General features: G+C 35.4%; 1 protein-coding gene across 9 annotated transcripts in view; it reads left to right on the top strand.

Moving 5' to 3' along the window:
• The first annotated feature begins 305 nt into the window (after positions 1–305).
• KANSL1L (KAT8 regulatory NSL complex subunit 1 like) overlaps positions 306–18,249 on the top strand; it is a 157,057-nt gene continuing 139,113 nt past the window's right edge. For 3 of the 9 annotated variants that reach the window (XM_057550808.1, XM_057550807.1, XM_057550802.1), the window contains exons 1-2: positions 307–479; positions 15,793–16,909. In XM_057550808.1, coding sequence (XP_057406791.1) covers positions 15,822–16,909 — 1,088 coding nt within the window. In that variant the 5' untranslated portion in view covers positions 307–479; positions 15,793–15,821. Of the gene's footprint in view, positions 516–916; positions 1,505–6,454; positions 6,472–13,729; positions 13,846–15,792; positions 16,910–18,249 lie in introns of those variants that run through there. The other 6 variants (XM_057550809.1, XM_057550803.1, XM_057550804.1 and 3 more) reach the window with 6 other exon arrangements.

Raw genomic sequence — 18,249 nt, 5'->3', positions numbered from 1 at the left:
CCGGGTGTGTGTGTTTTTCCCCGCTGGCACGGGGACCGCAGAAGGAGGAAGCAGGAGCAGCGCGGAACCCGCCCGCCCCCTATGCAGCAGCGTTCAGGCGCTGACCTCCAGCCCCTTCCAGAACGCTCAGTGCCGCTTCTGCGGGTCCCGCCCCCTGCCGGGGTTTCCCCGCCACCCGAGCTCATTTGCATGGCGCTGCCCCTCCCCCGCTGCCATTGGCCGGCGCCGCGCCCCGCCCACTGCCCCTCCGTCTCGGCAGGGTTCCGTCCCCCGAGCCGCCCGGAGCTGCGGGCAGCTGGCGGACTGTTAAACCGCGGCGGCGGCGGCGGCTGGGGCGGGAGCAGGGACGCGCTCTGGATGCGAGTCAGCGGCGCCCCGGGTTGGGGGAGGCGGGCGGGCAGCTAGAGATCACCTCAGCAGCCCCCACCACAGCCGGACCGAAGGTGCGGCGGCGGAGGGGAGCCAGGGCGCCCCAGCAGGCGAGTGGCCGGCGTCTTAGCGGCGGGCTGAGCGGGGTGGGTCTCCTCAGCCGGGGACTGCGGCAGCGCGGGAGGGGAGAGCGGAGGAGACCGCTGGGTGGACTTGCGGGCCAGGCGACTGATCGGCAGCCCTTTCGCCCCCCCACCCCGAATCCTCTGAGCTGTTGGATTCTACCTCCCGGCACCGGATCGCGCTCTACGGCAGGGGTCGGACCGCAGCCAAATTTAAACGGCTAAACCTAACAGCTTTGGCAGAAGCTGAGGGGAGGGAAGGGGTGGAGGGAGGGGTGGGGGCGGATCTTAGCACGGTCACGTGGGGCAGGGGAGGGGCTTGGCAAGCCTCCCTTTTGTTTTGGCTGGCGCGTGCGCAGAGGGCCGAACACGTGGTCTTCTGGGCCCGCCCCTTGCCTCGCTGGCCGCGCTTTGCTGGCTGTGGTTGTGGTGTCGGCTGTTTTGGGGAGTCTCTGAGGCGGAGTTATTTGCGTTAGATGGGACCTTTGTTTTATTTATCTTCACTTTATTTCAGGCAAACGTTGATTTGGCCTTTAGAATTACGTGGGATGGAGGAGAATCTAGAGAATTGTTGAGGAATGGTGTTGCCACGTTTGTGCCGCTTCTCTGCGTGCTGAAGGGATTGATGTTGCCGGAAAATTTGAGGATACTTGGTGTTTGGTAGCAAGAAATACAAGACTATGTTCTGGTTATTAATGAAACTACTGGAAAGAGGCTAGCTTTACAGCCGAGAGGGAAGGCACTGGCTGGATCTTGTGATGTTTTCTTACTCCGAGAGAATTAGTATTTGGTTCGTTCTCTGCCCGCTCTGCTCCGGGCAGGACCCACTTGTCCCTTCCCCTCGGATCAGCGGTCTGCGGGGATTGATTTTTTTTTTTTTCTTTCTTTCTTTTTAAACTGTGGGGAGCACGTCACTTTTTGATAACCCAAACTGTAGTCAGCTGGCGAGATTTAAGAAGATTACTTTCTTCGTCTTTCCTTAACCAGTTTGCTTAACTTCGTGCTGAGTTTGGGTCAGTAGGATGTTATTTTAAATTCCGACCGGATGGGGCAGGTTTATCAGCAATAAAACCTAAGTGAGATATTTACCAGTACTGCAGGCAAAACCGACAGTGTTTTACACTAGGAAAAAGTGGCTCAAAAAAATAATTAAGCATTAGCGAAAAACCTGGTGTTCTGGAATGCGGATTGCTTGGGAAAGGCTTAGCAGTGAGTGGTCCCGGCTGTTTCCAATTCTTACTAGCTGTTTTCTTGGGCAGGTTACAACCTCTCTGATCTCAGTGTTTCCTCTTGTAAATAGTTTCATAATGCTGTCCTTGCCTTAAGAGGTTGTTATGAGAATCATATGTTTTGTGTTAGTAAAAGTGATTTATAATCTTTACCAGCACTACAAATACAGAAATTGACAGGTAATACGGTTTTATAACAAAAGTCCGTTGTTTTTTTAAGCCAGCATGCTGGAAGAATATAAACGATGAATGAATCATGAAATAGGATATATTTGAATATCTTCAAAATCTGTTGTAACTATTATCTTTCTCTGTCATTTTCCACTTTCTTAATCAGATCAATGTCAAGCTTGCTACCATTTCCTCATAGTTTTAATCTAAATAGATTACCATTACTTCTCTTACCCAGCCCTTCTGGGTTAATTTTATACATGAAATTTTTCTTAATCCAGGCCGATTTTGTCACACTGATTTTTTTTTTTTTACATTTACTGTGTGTGTGTGATATGTGCCTTTTCAAATAACAATTGCTTATTTTTAAATAATCTTATAATTTGGAAAATGAAGACGGGTGCAAATAAAAACACAAATAAGTTGTATTTTAACTATTTTCCTATGCATATTTGTGTATTTTTCCTAAAAGTGGTATCATTTTAACTTTACCTCATAAACAGTCCCATGTTCTTAGTCATTGAAAAAATTATTTTTGGCAGCTCGATGTTATATCATGTAACTTTCATATTTAAAATTTTTCCTGTTGGCAGATGTTTGGGATGTTTCTAATGTTTTGCTGATGTAAATTTCACTACAGAGAATAGCCTTTTACATAAATCTTTGGAAAATTTTCCCCTAGATTTGTAAAAGAGGAATTACTGGGGGGGTGGGGGTGGGGTGTGTGTGTGTGTTTGTGTTTTAAGGCTCTTGCAACATCGCCAAATTAACTTCCAGAGTATTATATTGTTTAATACTCATCTAATGTATCAGCATGCCTCACATTACATCTTTATTCATCATCTGGGATTAGCAATAAAACAAAAAAAAACTTGCTTTCATTAGCATAAAATTTTTTTTCACGTGTGTCTGTGATACATGTGTTTTATTTTCTTAGAAGCTGCTTGAGGAAGAGGAATATATTTCATATTTGATGTGCTGCAAACCACATAGTGGGTGCTCAATAAATACTTGCAACTTGACTATTAATATTTATCTTTTTGACCTCTGAAAGGTCAGGAAATTATATCTTGCTTTTTTGTCTTACTCAATTTAGGAGTACACTGTTGGCAGTATACTATTATTGTTTGATTCATTACTTTGAGTACTCCGTTCAGGTGGGACCTCACTGATCTTACCACAGTTGTCTTCTAGTGACTTCTCATTGTCCAACTGCTGTGTTATCCAAGAACTCCATCCAGTTTTGATGCCATTTATCATAATAACTTGGATGAGTGAATAAAGGAAATAGTCTATCTTGTGTGGAATTCACTTACAAATTTCACTTTAATTGTTCCATATTCCCTTGTAGCCTTTTCTGTGTTTGAAGGAAAAAAAGCCTACTGTCTAAAGTTACTTTGTTTCATTATTCAAATTGTTCTTGATAGCACAACTATTAATTAATTACCTTTAACATCTTTTACTGCCTTCAACCTTACTCGTCATATGTAATTTTTACTTGCTCAGTTATTTATCGCTCTTCCTGTCCTTTTACATTTGTCTGTACTGTATTAGTAGTTGAAGGAGGCCGAAAGCTGTCTCTTTCAGGTTTAGAAGATTGTTTACTGATTGGGTTCCTCAAGTTATAAACAGCAAAGAATGAGACTGCTTGCACCTGAAGTGTCAGCTAATAGGAAATTAGCAACCCGTTTACTGACTTTAAAGCATCTCGTCTATTATACTTCTATTGTTAAAGTCCTTACTATATCACAGGACTATAATGGAATACTGTACATAATGATGACCCTCAGTCATCAATACAATCCTACATTACTTTCAGTATGTTTGATTTAGAAAGGCAAGGAAGGTGTATTCATTTCCAAAAAATTTACTTTTTTTTCCCTTTTAAATGTTCTGAAGAGATTGCACTGAACTGTGCTTGTTACTCTGTGTGGGATAAATAAATCAGCAAGTGTTAATAAAAATGGTAATATTGTACTTGCCTGTAGACAGTCTGTAATGAAAATCTGAAAACGATTCATAATGAAAGTTTTTAATATTTGGTAATATTTTTAGGTTTTCAGGAACACTTTATTTCTATATGGATGTGACAGTTCTCTTGCAGAATTGGGAAAAAATACAATCATTTATAATATTAAGGCTTTGTTAATATTTCTAATGAATTTTTAATTTATTTCTAATTCTATAAGATCAAGAATCTTCAAGCATGTTGTTTAAAGTAATTAAAAAAATTTTTTACTTGGTAGTAGATCATTAATCAATGTTTAACCACGTGAAATTAAGTTGGAGCCAAAATGTATATAACGAGCAAATGTGATAGTGCTAAATCTAAACGTAAATTTCTGGATCTAAGTTGATGTACACAGAAAAAAAAATGACTCATTTATATTCCTATGAGTCATGCATTTATAACTGAATAGTAATAATTCTGCTTGAAGTTTGAAGTATGATCTGTTTGATGTGTTATGTGGCCACCCAAGTGGCTTTATCTTTAATTAAATTCCTTTAGTCTTCAAAGAGAATTCCTTTTTAGGCATAGTTTTCAAAGTGGAAGAAGTTCTAGCTTTAAATGTTACTGAATAGAAAGTACTGAGCTAACTGTACCTTGGTCATGCCAATTACTACAGTGTTTTCTGCTGTAAATTGAGAATGCCCATTTGTAGCATAAAGAGATCTTGAAAACACAACAGTGTATTTTGTATCTTCCAGTAGTTCCTATATTTTTGAGGAATAAAATTATACCAGTGTAAACTCTTTCTCATTACTTTTATTGACTTAATTGGTTTAATTGACTTAATTTAACTTTATGAGTTACAAATTAGAAACTTTTAATCCCCTTATATTTCAGTAATGTTTGGAAGAGCTGCTCAAATTTTGCTAAAAGAATTTTTTTCCTGCTGCTTCTCTTTTATTATAATGGATCAGCTTTCTGAAACACATTAAAGTTGTAAGTGTGGAAATAATTTAATATTTGTCTCTGCTTCAGGGTTCTCCCCTCTCTCAAAATGCTGTTGGTAGTCTTTTCACTTTCTTTTAACTTAAGGATGAATCTGCCTTCTTTACGATACTTTTATTCCTAGTTTATGTTACTGCATTGAAGAGAATTGGGATTATCCAGATTTCAATTGAAAGAGTAAATTTAATGTTCAGAGGGTAGATAGTGATTTGATATTCCCCATGGACTATATGGAATATACATGTGCGTGCTAGAATGTAAGTCATAGTCAGATCTGGAGTAGTATTTTAGGGGATGGAAAATCAGATTTGGTTTTTAATTTTTAATGTTCATTCTCAGGAGGAAGGGTGGTTCTTATTTATAATTATCTAGATTCTTAGTTTCAGTTCTGAGGATAGACTAGATTAGCTAACTTTTGATTTTCTTTAGACCATATGCCAAAAATTATTTGGTGTATGTGACCTGCGTAGTAATTATAAAGACCTGGTTACTAGTGTTGGGATCAATTCAATAATTATTGTTATCATAATTAACTCACTGTACATGCAGCTTTTGAGGGATGACATGATGGTATTTACTATATCTCATGATGTCCAAGGGACCAGATTGTATTTAATTAATGTTAAATTCATAAATACATATGATTTATAAATCTTAAAGATTAAGTCACTAATTGAAGCATTTTGGAGACAACAGGGCAAGGCTCCTTATTTTTAGTAACGTAATATCAGAACAACTAATTTCTTCCTTAACTCACAGTGAATGTTCTTTGGATTAAATTGTAGACCCCAAATTAGAATTTGTAGTATAGACTTGACTTTACAATTCCCCCATTTTTCTGAATTTGATTTTATTTATAATAATGAAATTTAATATAGCCAAAAAGAAAAAAGCTGTTTTGATTCTTTGTAGTTTTTAAATGCTTGTAATTTAAATGAATAAACTTTGGCTTGTGTTACTGAAATTTTCTCTCTGGTTGGTAGTTTTTTAAGATACTTATAAGAAAATGTATATATATTGAAATCTGGACTTTTTGCTATAGGGTTGTTTACTTGGTGGATTATCTGTAATAGTTTTACAATGGATTGGTTTTGGGTTTTGGTTGTTGTTGTTTTTGGGGTTTTTTTGGCCACCCCTAAAATTTCTGGGCTGTGGATGTGCTAAGGAATTATTATTATTTATTTATTTTTACTTAAATTGGAATGCAGGTTGAAAACTCTGTTGTACAACATGAAAGTGAAGTTCGTGCCCAGGAAATATAATTGATTTTTGGATTATCTAGAACTATTGCCTCTTAACAGATAATCAGAATTTATCTGGTTGCTTTCTTTGAAAGGGTGATATGATTTCTTGCAGTTTTGCTTCTTAAATCCTGTTAGCTTACTATTTTAGTTTCTGTATGTTGTGGTTAAGGAAGTTTAGTTGTTTTTTTCTCAGTTTTATTCTTTCCAGTTTCTTTAAAGTCCTATGTCATGGACTGACTAAATTCTTTTTAGAGAAGGGACCTAGTTTCCTTGAGTATCTTGGGTGTATATAAAATAAATAATCATCAAAGATGATAGTGGTGCCGAGAGTAAATAGAATACAGTGTTTTAGCAGCTAGAAAGAAGTTTCTTAGATTTAGGTAAGATCCAAATACTTTTTTTCGACCCAATATGTGCATAATTAGAAACTGAATAATTAGAAACCAGAATAATTAGAAACTGAATATTCATAAGAAGAACAAGATGCTTAGAAAACTCTTTGAGGATTTGCTTTTTTCACATTCTTTTTGTATAACCTAAGCATAAGTGTCTAAAAATACTAAACAGTATATTTGGCTAAGAACTTTGGGACTGAAATATTTTAGTTAATGGTTGATTCCTGTTTACTTTAGGGGTACCGTATACTTTATACTGTCCAGTACAGTAATCCTTAACCACATGTGACTATTGAGCACTTGAAATGCAACTAGTCCAAATTGACTTGTGCTAAATGTAGAATGAACACTGTATTTTGAGACTTTAGCACACATAAAAAAGAACATGTCTCATAAAGATATTTTTATCCTGGTTACAGGTTGGAGTCATATTTTCTATATAATGGGTACAATGAAATTCAAATTTCATATGTTTCTTTTTACTTTTTAAAATATATCTAGTAGCAAATTTAAAATTACATATTTAGCTCACATCATACTTCTATTGGACAGCAATGTTCTATACTAATATTTCCCAACCTTAAGACTCCTTTCACAATAAAATATCTTATGAATCCTTTTCCTTGAAATTTTTAAATGATTTTATTATTTTGGATGGTATTTATTGAGGAAATATTTATTAAGGGCCTACTATGTGCCCAACAATATTTTAGGACACAGCAGTGAATGAAAACATTCAGATCCTGCCTTCATGCAGCTTTCATTCTAATGGGAAAAATGTATGATAAATAATATTTAGTAAAAAAAAAATTAATGAACTATTATTTGTTCTAAGCATACTATTGGCTATTATATATAATTTCATGTAATATAATTTTAATACAGTACTTCATTTATTGAATGACATATGCTATTTAATTTGGCATTTATCTTGCTTTGTGTTCTCTGCATTTCCTGGTTCTGTGGCTTGATGTCTGACATTAATTTGGAGGAATTCTCAGTCATTATTTCTTCAAATATTTCTTCTCTCTTCACCTTCAGTATTCCCATTACATGTATGTTAATGCCTTTTGTAGTTGACCCACAATTCTTGGATATTCTGTTCCTTTTTTTTTTTTCTTCAGTCTCTTTCCTCTTCGCTTTTCATTTTGGAAGTTTCTATTGACATATCCTCAAGCTCAGAGATGCTTTTCTCAGTCATGTCCAGTCTACTAATGAGTCTATCAAAGGCATTCTCATTTCAGTTATGGTGTTATTGGTCTCCAGCATTTCTTCTTGATTCTTTCTTAGAATTTCCATCTATTTCCATATCTTTGCTTACATTATGCATCTGTTATTGCATGTTGTCTACTTTTTCCATTAGAGCCCTTAGAAAATCATAATTTGTTCTTTAAGTTATTTTAAAGTCACAGTCTGATAATTCCAACATTCCTCTCATATCTGAATCTGGTTCTGATGCTTGCTCCGTCTCTTCAAACTGTGTTTTTTGTCTTTTAGTATGCCTTGTAATTTCCTGTTGAAAGAGGGAACATGATATACCTAGTAAAAGGAACTTTAGTAAATAGGTCTTTAGTAAGATGTGAGGTATAGAGGAAGCATTCTATAGTCTGATGATTAAGTCTGTCTTTTAGGGAGGCTGTGCCCCAACTTCACAAATGCTTCACAGATTTTTCCACCTCTTAGGTGGGATAGGATGGCTCGATGGGGCTGGGGTTAGGTATTTCCCTTCCCCCACATGGAAGGCTAGTAAAAGCTGGAGCGGGGTATTTCTTTAATTTATTTTAAGAAAAAGCAAGACTCTTCAACAGATTTCTTAGAAAGTAATAATCATCTTTCACTTCTTTATCTTCATTTTATTTGAACTCACTGTGGCATTTGATAGAGCTGCCCATGTCTTTTTAACATACTTTTGAACACTTTGGAATCTCAATTACATACACTCTGGAATTTCCTTTTCTCTCACTAACTGGACTTTCTTTTTGCTTTCTTTCCTTTTTTTTTTTTTTTTTTTTTTTTTTGGTTTTTGGGTTTTTTTAATGTTTTAATGAATGGGAGTGTGCATTTTAAAAACTTATTTATTTTTTGGCCACACCGTGCAGCATGCAGGATCTTAGTTCCCTGACTGGGGATCAAACCTGTGCCCCCTGCATTGGGAGCTCAGAGTCTTAACCACTGGACTGCCAGGGAAATCCCACTAACTGGACTTTCTAAGTCTCCTCTTAGGGCTCTTCCTCCTTTGTAACACCTCTTCCTTTGTTCAGATAAATGTGAGTGAACCCCCTGGCTTGATCCTGATCTCCTTTCTCTCTCTGGCTCATTATATTCTAGACAAGTTTGTAATTTTTTTCCACAAACACCGAATTTATTCCTGCTTTACAGCTTTCTATTAATTGTCTTTTTTCCTTGGAAAGCTCTTACCCCAAACCTTGGTTAGCTTGTTATTGTCATTTCAAGTCTCAGAGCATATGTCACCAACATAGAAGTCTTCCTTCATCTACAAATCTAAATTAGCTCCTACTGCAGTGTAGTTATGCTCTATTACTCTACTTTGTTTAATTTTTATAAAAACACTATGAGACCCCTATTTACTTCTGATCTTTTTGTTTTCTTGTTTGTGTATTCTCTACCTACCGTTTGCTAGATAGAATGTAGGCTCTGTGAGAATAGAAACCTTATTTGTCATGCTCTCTACAATCTTTCTAGTACCTAGGGTAGTGTCTCTTACTTCTCAATAAATATGTGTTAACTGAACTGTTGAATGTTTGATCTTAGACCAAATATATATTAAATGGAAGTTAAAATCCAGCTTCTACCAAAAATAGACAAAACTACATTTATGACTTAATGTTGGCCATTTCTTCATTTTCTGCTTTTAAAAAGTCAACTGGTTAATTTCCATAATTTTTGGAAAATTTTTATTTGTTTTGTTTTTAAAAGATGAAATAGGTTTACAGCTGTCATTCACAAGCACTTCTCTATAAATAACTTGTTGTGGTATGGATGGATTTATACCCAAATGAAAACCAGATGGTCTTACTTGTGGTTAGTTATTCTCACTGTCTTAAATTGGCTTCTGAAATACTGGAGATACCTTTTAGATGCTATAAAATAATTTTGATCATTATGGAACTAATGGAGATATCTTCAGGTGAATTTGCAGAATTATTATTTTATACTCTCAAATCAGTATTCCTTATGCATTCTGCCTCTAACCAGTTGTCTATTATGTGTAAAAATGAAATAATATACAATTGAAAATAATTACAATTTAAAACTGTATATGGTCAAAACCATTATTCAGAGTTAACCTGAATGGTAAATTCAGTGACTTTCAGGAGTTTGCACATCTGATTTCCACTAATTCCTAGACATATTATCTTCTGTATGTTTATGTCAAAGGCTCCTCAGTTGTTATATTTTAAATAGTTGTTAAATGTTTATTTTATTGTTTATTTTAATTTTGAGGAAGTGAAAGTTAATCAATTTTTTTCTCTTATGAATAATGTTTTTTTGTGTCATAGCTAAAAAAAATCTTTGCCCAACCCAATATCACAAAGATCTTCTCCTATTTTTTTCTAGACATTTTATGGTTTTAAGTTTTACATTTAGGTCTATGATCCATTCTGATGGATGTGACTATTTTTGTATAAGGTATGAGGTGTGGGTTAAGGCTCAGGATTTTGCATATGGATGCCTTACTGTTCCAGAATCATTTGTTTTAAAAATACTAAGTCTTTCTGCATTGAATTGCCATTACATCTTTGCCAAAAATCAATTGACCATATATGTGTGGGTCTATTTCAGAACTCTATTTTTTCCTTTGATCTATCTGTCCATTCTTTTGCCAATCCATGTTTATTTTGACTACTGTAAATAGATAGGTAGTATGAGTCCTTCAGCTTTGTTCTCTTTCTTGTTTTGGCTATTCTAGTTGCTTTCCCTTTCCATACAAATTTATGAATCAGCTTGTTGATATTAACAAAAATTCTGCCAAGATTTTGATTGGGATTGTGTTGAATCTATAGATCAGTTTAAGGAGAATTAACATTGTAACAATATTGAATAATTAATCCATGAACACATGTGTCAGTCCATTTATTTAGATCTTACTTGATTGTTTTTCATTGGTGGTTGTTTTTTTCAGTGTGGAGATCCTGCACATTTTTTGTTAGATTTATACCTAAGTATTCCATATTTTTAAGCTATTGGAATTAATACTATTTAAAAAATTTCTATTTCTGTTTTTTTCATTTCCATTATCTAGAAATATAAATGATTTTTGTATCTTGACCTTATGTCTGCTGCCCTAGTAAACTCATTAGATCTAGGAACTTTTTTTATAGATCCCTTGGGATTTTCTATGTAGAAAATCATGTCATCAATGAATAGACACAGTTTTACTTTTTATTTTCCAGATTTCTATGCGTTTTGTTTCTTTTTTCTTCTTCTGTTCCACTGGCTAGGACCTCCAATGTGATGATGAATAGGAGTGATGAGAACAGATACCTTGCCTCATTCCCAATCTTACAGTAAAAGCATACAGTCTTTCATCATTAACCATGAAGCGGTCTCTAGGCTTTTGTGTAGATACTCTTTTTCAGGTTAAGCAATTTCCCTCCTTTTCCTAATTTACTGAGCTCTTTTTTTTTTTTCTAATTATGAACAGATACTGGATTTTGTCAGATGCTTTTTATTTGTTTTTTTTCTTTAGTCTTTTGATATGGTGAATTTCAATGATTAATTTTTTTAAAATGTTGAACCAGTCTTACATTCATGGAATAAGCCATACTTGGTTGTGACTTATTATTCTTTTTATATATTGCTGTGTTTGTAACATTTATTTTAAAAATAATAACTGAAATAGGTGTTTCTACTTTTACTACTTAAATTCTGGGATACCTTTAAAAATCATGACTCTCTTGTCTGTTTGTTTATTAATTCAGCCAACAAATATCTGACAATTATTGTGTGCTAGACATTGTTTTAAGTGCTGCAGATTAGAACATTGAACAAAATTGAGTTCTGCCCTTAGACTTTATTACTTCCTAGAATGTAATATAAAGTCAGGTTCTGACATTAGCACCCTGAGGAACAAAACAGTGTAGGGGAATGGAGAATCATGAAGTGAGGGGCTAAAGCTATTTTAAATAATTAGTCAAGGCAGGACTCTCTGAGGAGGTGACTGTAGGGCAGAAACATGAATGAAGTGAGGGAGCTAGCTATCTTATTTGTGGAAAATTGTTCCAGCAAATACGAAGTCCTGAAGCAAGGACTTGTTTGGTGTGTTTCAAGAATAACACAGAGGCTAGTGTTTATGGAGTGCAGTAACCCATGGAGAAAGTTACAGGAGGCTAAGTAGTCAGGGACTTGATAGTGTAGAACTTTGTAGGCCATGGTAAGAAAAACTTTGGATTTTAAGTATAATGGCAACCACTTATTTTTCACCAAATATTAATTCAGTATCTGCTATATGTCAGATACTTTTGCATCTTGACAACATAGCAGTTAACAAAATAGTAAAAAATCCAAGCAGTTGTAGATCTTAGAAATGTTAGTAATAAGTGTAGTTGTTTATGTTAATATGGAGGTAGTCAGAAGTGGTAGAGTTTAGAATGATCCGTTAGTAAGCATTGGTTATACACAGTGATTACATATTTAGGTATTTTAAAAAATTGGAATAAATGGACTTGAGTTTTATGCTAAAACTATATGAACATAATTTAACCTTTTTTAATAATAGGAGACATTTATTTTCTTGAGTTTCTTTTGGCTGCAAAGTAGAGAGACTTTCAGGCTAGGGTTTTTTAATAAGGATAGAGTCGGGAGTAGAATACAGAAGAACTTCATGGAAATCCTAGAATAGGAACTGATATGGCTGGGCCTTCCAGAGTCCAGAATCCCCAAATCTTTATATCCAAGTGTGTTAATTATCTATTGCTATGTAACACATTACTCCAAAATTTAATGGCTTAAAACATTTATTTCACAGCTTCTGGGGGTCAGGAATCTAGGCATGGCTTAGCTGGGTGCCTCTGGCTCAAGGCTTCTCACAAGGCTGCAGTCAAAGTATTGGTTGGAGCTGCAGGCATCTGAAGGCTTGATTGAGGAAGGATCTGCTTCTCAGATCACTCACATGGCTGGTTGGCAGGCTTTAGGTCATTGCTGTCTGTTGGCTGAAGACAATAGTTCTTTGCCATGAGGGTCTTCCCAGCTCACAACATGGCAGCTGGTGCTCCTGAATGAGAGGGATGACAAGATGGAAGCCACAGTATCTTTGTAACCTAATGTTGAAAGTGGCATCCCATTATCTCTGCTGTATTCTGTTTGCTAGAAGCAAGTCACTAAATCCAGTCCACACTCAAGAGGAGAGGATTACACAAAGGCATGAATACCAGGAGATGGGGATTATTAAGATCACTTTAGAAGCTGCCTATCATACCAAGTAAGCCCTACAGAGCTTACCAGAGTTTTTGTGTGTATGTTTTATTCTAGTTCTCTACCATAAAGGTTCCTTAGCCACTCTCAATGTCTACATTTCTTTCCCTTCTCTTTTTTCTACCCACTCCATTTCTTATCTATTAATCTATATCTTTTTTCTACTTATTTTTAGTTTCCCCTTATCTTTAGTTTATCCAGGGCCTAAGATGAACTCCACTGCTTCTTCTTATTTCACCTTCTGCCCCTGCTGCTAGCCACTTTGATTATATCCTTAGCACCCTGTTCAAATTTTTGAAAGAGAGAAGGTGGGTAAGAAGGGGATAGAGTACAGTATCTTTTGAATATGATTACCTCAGAGAGAACTGTGATTAGGGCAGTTTCCCTCAGAGAGCAATGTAGTTATTTAAATACTATTGTAGATGTTTATAAATTAGAAGTTATAGGTCATTGAGTTGATCAAGTGACAGACTGAATCTTGAAAAAAAATTTCCCAGTGCTAGCTTGTTTTATAATTATTTTTCTATTTCTCATAAAAGTAGAGTGCAAACTATATTTTTAAAAAGAAAACCCAATATTATGGTTATTTTTGTTTTCCTATTTGTTTTGGATTTAGAATAAATGAAAATCTGTTATATATAGGATTTATTATTTTTGAGGCACTATATAAAAGTGTATAAATTTTGAGACAGAAAATTATACAGAAATCTACATTTTTTGGAGACATTATACAGTAAAATATTAAAAAGGCAAACATTTATTTTTATCACACAGAATTAACAATGATTAACATTTGCTCATATTTCATTTAATCTTTTTCCCCCAAGTAATAAAATATTGTAGTTAAAATTCAGCTCCTCTTAAAACACCACTGTTAGTTCTGTTTCATGGAACTTACCTGATGCAACTACTGTTACAACTTTGGTGGGTATTTTTCTGGTTCGTCTTTTATTCTTGTAAACACATAAACACAAATGTATATGTACATAAATATGGTATGGTTTTGTGTTTGTGTTTTATTTATATGGTACCATACTATACATTTTCTGCACCATTTCTTTTTTTTAAACTTTATTCTGTTTTTGAGGTTTGTCCATATTGATACATATAGATCTAGGTCATTTTTTTTTTAACTGCTGTTCTAGTATTCCATCATGTTTTAATATCCATTCTCTCACTGTTAGATATCTAGGTTGCTTTGAAAGAGTGTTTTGCTCATACAAACACTGATCTCTTGTGCACCTGTGACAAACACATTTTCCACATTATTGTCAAATTATAGAATCAATTTATAGTTCAAATAGATGTGAGAAATCTTATTTACCCATGTTCCCATGGTAAGTGATATTTTCAGACTTAAAACCCTCTTTTCAATTTGGTGATTAGAAAACTGGTCTCTTGCATTATTAATCTGCATTTCATTTATTACTGGTAAAGTTGAGTATATGTTTAATGACCATTTGGATGTCATCATCTCTGAAGTGTCTGACTGTTGTAACCTTTGCCCGTTCCTAGGCGTTCTTAATATATTCTGGATATTAATCCTTTGTCTATTGATATACGTTGCAGTTATCTTCTCCTAGTCTATCACTTGCTTTTAACCCTGTGTGTAGATTTTTATTTTAATTGCATAGAAGTTTTTGTGCCTTTTTTTCCTTTTGATCATTCTTATTAGTCTTTGCAAAGAATCAGCTTTTGGTTCTGTGTTTTTAAACAAGAATGAAGGGTCTAGAGTTACAGCTACCTCCTGGGGACATACAGTATGGGAGTGTGGCCATTTAAATGACTATTAACTGTCATGTTCATTGAAACAAAAATTATGGAGTGTCATAGTTCCAAAGTGTCTTCAAAAACTTGTAATTGTTAATGAAGAAAATTTTTTTCACTAACTCTTCAATCTTCATAATTTTTAATAGTACTAGATTAACTTTTTTATGAGTCAGAATATATGGTTTTATACTTTTTCTTTTGATAAAATTTGTTTAATTATGGGATTAATCTTTAGTGTCATCTGTTACATTCCCCACTATTTTTCAGGCAGGAGTAAGAGCTTCTATAATGATAATTGATGACTATCCATTTGTGAAAAGGAAAATAATAATTGCAGATGCTTTTTCAGAAAAAAAATTTTGCACATTGCAGATTAGGCTAGTTTTTACTACCACATTATTTTTAGCACCTGTGAAATTATATACATTTTTTTTTTTTTTTTTTTTTTTTTTTTTGCTGTGCTGTGAGGCTTGTGGGATCTTAGTTCCCCGACCAGGGATTGAACCCTTACCCTGACAATGAAAGTGCAGACCCCTAACCACTGGACCGCCAGGGAATTCCCAATTATATACATTTTTTGTAGTTCAGTTCACTTATATCTTCTTACCTTATTTCCTACATTTTAGTTATTAATACTGTTCAGACTGTGAAATTTAAATTGAGAAATGAAGGTTTTGAGCAATTTATTATATCTTATAAAAATAATACTTTTGGCTGAAAATGTGGGATTGAGTCACATTTTCAAGTATGAATCCCAGGTTGGATTTTTTTCTTTTAACTCTCACCAAACATTGTCCAAAAAATGTAACCCTAAGATGTAATTGCATTCACAAATATTTGTCTAACTCTTAAATAGTAGGCACTGTGCAACTTTCATTGGAGTTTTGGGTATTAGGCCCACAGTCAGAATGAAGAATAGTCCTTATTGAATTCCTTATGAGCTAGCAAAGAGCAGAGATAATGTTAGGAGTTGGGAAATAGAGGAGGAATTTAGTTCCATTCACTTTTTAATCAGAGACATTGAAAGTGTTGCCCTTGGGGAAAGTATAAGCGTAAAACTTTTTTCTTGATATTTGATCATTTATTTTTACATTATTTTAGGTTTGCAGTAATTATCTGCAGGATTCGCCATGACCCCAGCTCTGAGGGAGGCAGCAACAAAGGGTATCTGCTTTTCATCTTTACCAAGTACCATGGAGTCAGACAAGATGCTATGCATGGAAGGTCCAAGAACTGTAGATGAAAAGCTAAAAGGAGACACTTTCTCTCAGATGCTGGGATTTCCAACTTCTGAACCTACTCTTAGCACTAATTTTGTGAATTTAAAACATTTTGGCTCCTCTCAGTCTTCAAAACATTACCAGACTGTTCTTTTAATGAGTTCTAATGCTACATTAAATAAATACAGTGAGAATTATAAACAAAAGAAATTAGGGGAACCCCACTGCAATAAGCTGAAAAACATACTGTGTAATGGCAGCAACATTCAGCTCAGTAAAATCTGTCATTCTCGTTCTGAAGAGTTCATCAAAAAGGAACCTCTGTCAGATACCACGAGTCAGTGCATGACAGATGTACAAATTATTCTGGATTCAAATATAACCAAAGACACTAATGTAGATAAAGGACAACTGAAAAACTGTAAGTGGTACCAAAAGAATGCACTTTTGGATAAAGATAGTGACGCTGAGATTAAAAAGGGTTTATTGCACTGTGCTCAAAACAAAATTGGGCCTGACCACTCACACGTGCCTATTAGTTTCTCAACTGCTGAAAAAGAGGAGGAAGTGAGTGCTCGTTTACTTCACTGTGTAAGCAAACAGAAAATTTTACTTAGCCAGGCTAGAAGAACTCAGAAACATTTGCAGATGCTCCTGGCAAAACATGTTGTTAAGCACTATGGTCAGCAAATGAAATTTTCTATGGAACATCAACTCCCCAAAATGAAGATTTTTCATGAACCTACCACAATTTTGGATAACAGTTTACCTAAATGCACTGAAATTAAACCAGACACCAACTTATTGACTGCAGAGAATAAATTGTGGAATGATACAAAAAATGGCTTTGCACAGTGTACAGCTGCAGAAATCCAAAGATTTGCACTGTCTGCTACAGGGCTGTTGTCTCATGTTGAAGAGGGTCTGGATTCTGATGCAACTGATAGCAGCTCTGATGACGATTTGGATGAATATACCATTAGAAAAAATGTGTCCGTGTAAGTGCAAAATTATTATTAGACCTTTTACTGTTCTGTATATAGCAGCAATTTTGTCTTGATTTCAAGATATGTTGAAAAGAAATAGATTTTCTAAAATCTTAAAGCCATAATCTTTATAAAACTTTGGTGAATTTTTAAAATGTTTCTTTTGTTAAAAATGACAGTCTGTGAATATATACATACTATTTAAAAATAAGTTACCCAACTGCTCTATCTAGGAAAAATACCCAAATAGGAATAATGAAAAATAATTAGCTATAAATATGTATTTTTCCTGTTCTTGAATAGAATAGGCTGTGGACAGGGCTTAAAATTTTGCTTAAGTTATCTAGCCAAAATGTATAGCTAAAAAAATTGAAAGTCTGCGTAGGTAGCCCTCACTGGCTTCAGGAGTTTATCAGTTGGCAGTACATATAAATTGACCTGCTACTTAAAAAAATTTTTTTTAACTATTTATATGCTCGTATTCACAGCTTTCAGCTCTGGTCTTTACCAATTTAGTCAATTTTTGCTAGATTAATATAACCAAAACCAAATTATAATGTCAGCTCTTAGATACCTATTGAATGCTTATGTGCTGGACCCTAGAGATTCAGTGATAGGCAAAATATTCACAGCCTCTACCCTCTTGGGAATCTGCTTCAAAGAGAGATAACTAGATATTTTATAAAACAAAACAAAACAGAAGCACAGAGAAAAATAATTTTACTTATCATACCATTTTAATACTCCAGAACAGCTCTGATAGAAGTTTCTGGGATGATGGAAATGTTCTATATCTGTGTTATCCAGTAGGCACTAGCCTCATGTGGCTATTGAGCACTTGAAATGTGGCCAGTACAACTGAAGAACTGAATTTTTTGTTTTAATTAATTTATTATTTATTTATTTATTTATTTTTGGCTGCGTTGGGTTTTCGTTGCTGCGTGCAGTCTTTCTCTAGTTGCGGCGAGCTGGGGCTACTCTTTCGTTGCGGTGCACGGGCTTCTCATTGTGGTGGCTTTTCTTGTTGCGGAGCACAGGCTCTAGGCGCGTGGGCTTCAGTAGTCGTGGCACATGGGCTCAGTAGTTGTGGCTCACGGGCTCTAGAGTGCAGGCTCAGTAGTTGTGGCGCATGGGCTCAGTTGCTCTGCGGCATGTGGGATCCTCCCGGACCAGGGCCTGAACCCATGTCACCTGCATTGGCAGGCGAATTCTTAACCACTGTGCCACCAGGGAAGCCCAGAACTGAATTTTTAATTTTATTTAATTTGAATTAATTTTATTTTAAACAGCCAGGTAGAATATAGTTTCGAATCTAGCTTTCAGAGAATCTGTTAATGTCCCTAAATTGTTGC

The sequence above is a fragment of the Balaenoptera acutorostrata genome, chromosome 8 (genome assembly GCF_949987535.1).
Source record: "Balaenoptera acutorostrata chromosome 8, mBalAcu1.1, whole genome shotgun sequence".
In the NCBI taxonomy this organism is placed as follows: Eukaryota; Metazoa; Chordata; class Mammalia; order Artiodactyla; family Balaenopteridae; genus Balaenoptera; species Balaenoptera acutorostrata.
This window is presented reverse-complemented; position numbering and strand designations above follow the sequence as displayed.